The 1,836-nt window shown below is 41.7% G+C and overlaps 1 protein-coding gene across 1 annotated transcript in view; it reads right to left on the minus strand.

Annotated features, from left to right (window-relative positions):
- Positions 1-1,469, minus strand: part of LOC103515430 — a 3,393-nt gene extending 1,924 nt beyond the window's left edge. Inside the window, exons 1-2 of the mRNA XM_017446672.2 lie at positions 1,179-1,469; positions 57-130 (exon numbers count right to left, since the gene is read on the minus strand). Of these exons, the coding sequence (XP_017302161.1) occupies positions 57-130; positions 1,179-1,218 (114 nt within the window). The 5' untranslated portion in view covers positions 1,219-1,469. The remainder of the gene's footprint in view (positions 1-56; positions 131-1,178) is intronic.
- Between the last annotated feature and the right edge of the window lie 367 nt (positions 1,470-1,836).

Raw genomic sequence — 1,836 nt, forward strand, 5'->3', positions numbered from 1 at the left:
AAAAAAAAAAATGGCCAGCTTTAGAGTTTTTGACCAACTAATAAATTTGTTCTTACCAAATTAGTTTCATCTCCAATGATCGATATCTGCCCTCGTAAGCCAGCTTGCTGCTTATATCGGATGATGTCATCTGTAATAAGTAAGTATACAAAATTTGGAAATAGTGGTTATTATTCAGAAGCACAACAATGAAAAAGAAAGCTCTTTTCTGTGTTTAACCTAACTGTATAATAACACTGATTAATGCTCCCAGCTGTCGTCTGGGAATTTTCACCAATACCGGGCGTCAAACGATGAAAAATCCCGCCTTTCCCGGCCGAGAACGCTCCATTCCTGATGAACGGTCTGATATTTCGTCCGGACGCTCGAAAATTCCCGTCCCGAAAATTCCTCGTCGGAGACTGGCTTCGGAAATTCGTTTCCCGGGCGAACGAAGACCTCCTAACACTGATCACTGCTCAGATTGTAAAAGTTTGTTTTTTGTTTAACTTAACCCTAATATAGTAGCACTGGTCACTGCTCATTTGTGACAGCTCCTTTTTGAAACAATTTTCCATTGATGTAACTTCTGAACAAGTACCCCCATTGTGTCAGACGCAAACCCAGGATTTCAGTCAGGGAAGGAGGGGGGGGGAGGGGCAAGAATCCAGACAGTGGTCTGTAGGAAGAGGGGTGCTTCAAATTTTAGGCCAATATTTTTCTTATACCCACCTACACTTGGGCGAAAAAAAGGCCTGTAAGTAGGTACCTGTTGAGATATATTGTAGAAGGCTTATCGACTTACCCAGACTCATGTTCACGGGGTCATAGTCGTCCTGCCGCATTTTGGAACTTTTGGTAAGGCTGGAAAATCTTCTATTTATCGAAAGGCCGCTCGTGTGCGGGGTTACCGGTAGAGATTTGAACTCTTCGGTTGGCGGCAAATTTTTGGCGGCTCTATGCCTAGCAGATTGCATTGCGTTGATAATGGCGGACACCTTCGGGTCTAGTCGGATCTCATGAAACTTCCTGCAATCAACACGGAAAACCAAATCATCAAGAATCCAGACAGTGGTCTGTAGGAAGAGGGGTGCTTCAAATTTTAGGCCAATATTTTTCATATACCCACCTACACTTGGGCGTAAAAAAAGGCCTGTAGGTACCTGTTGAGATATATTGTAGAAGGCTTATCGACTTACCCAGACTCATGTTCACGGGGTCATAGTCGTCCTGCCGCATTTTGGAGTCTACTTGTTGCTTTGGGACAGCTGTCAAAATTTCAAACACAAATCCAGCTCCTCAGAACAACACCCTCAGATAGCAAGAGATCATTTGGATCAAACTACTCAGAAGTTCTGAGAGAACACAGATCAAAGTTCTGGTATTTAACAGAGATTAACTCAAAATATACCACCTCGGTCCTACGAGATTTGCTTTTGGAATATGGGCCTTTCGGAAAATCCAAAGTTTCAACTTTCAAGAAATTTTTCTCAAATCAGCAAACAAAATTTCGAGGTTACCTAGCATTTTTTTTTTTTTTTTTTTGATGGCTGGCACACAGATCAAAGTTCTGGTATTCAGAGATTAACTCAAATATACCACCTCGGTCCTACGAGATTTGCTTTTGGAATTTGGGCCTTTCGGAAAATCCAAAGTTTCAAGTTAATCAAGTTTCAACTTTCAAGAAATTTTTCTCAAATCAGCAAACAAAATTTCGAGGTTACCTACCATTTTTTTTTTTTTTTTTTTTTTTGGCTTCTCCAAAGAAGAAAGGATAGGAGAAAGCCAGCCGTTCCGAGAACGAACCTTATCTCTTCTGGATAAAATCCGCCCCGGGCGGAAATCGAATCCGCGACA

The sequence above is a fragment of the Diaphorina citri genome, unplaced genomic scaffold, assembly GCF_000475195.1.
Source record: "Diaphorina citri unplaced genomic scaffold, Diaci psyllid genome assembly version 1.1 scaffold1337, whole genome shotgun sequence".
Lineage (NCBI taxonomy): Eukaryota > Metazoa > Arthropoda > Insecta > Hemiptera > Psyllidae > Diaphorina > Diaphorina citri.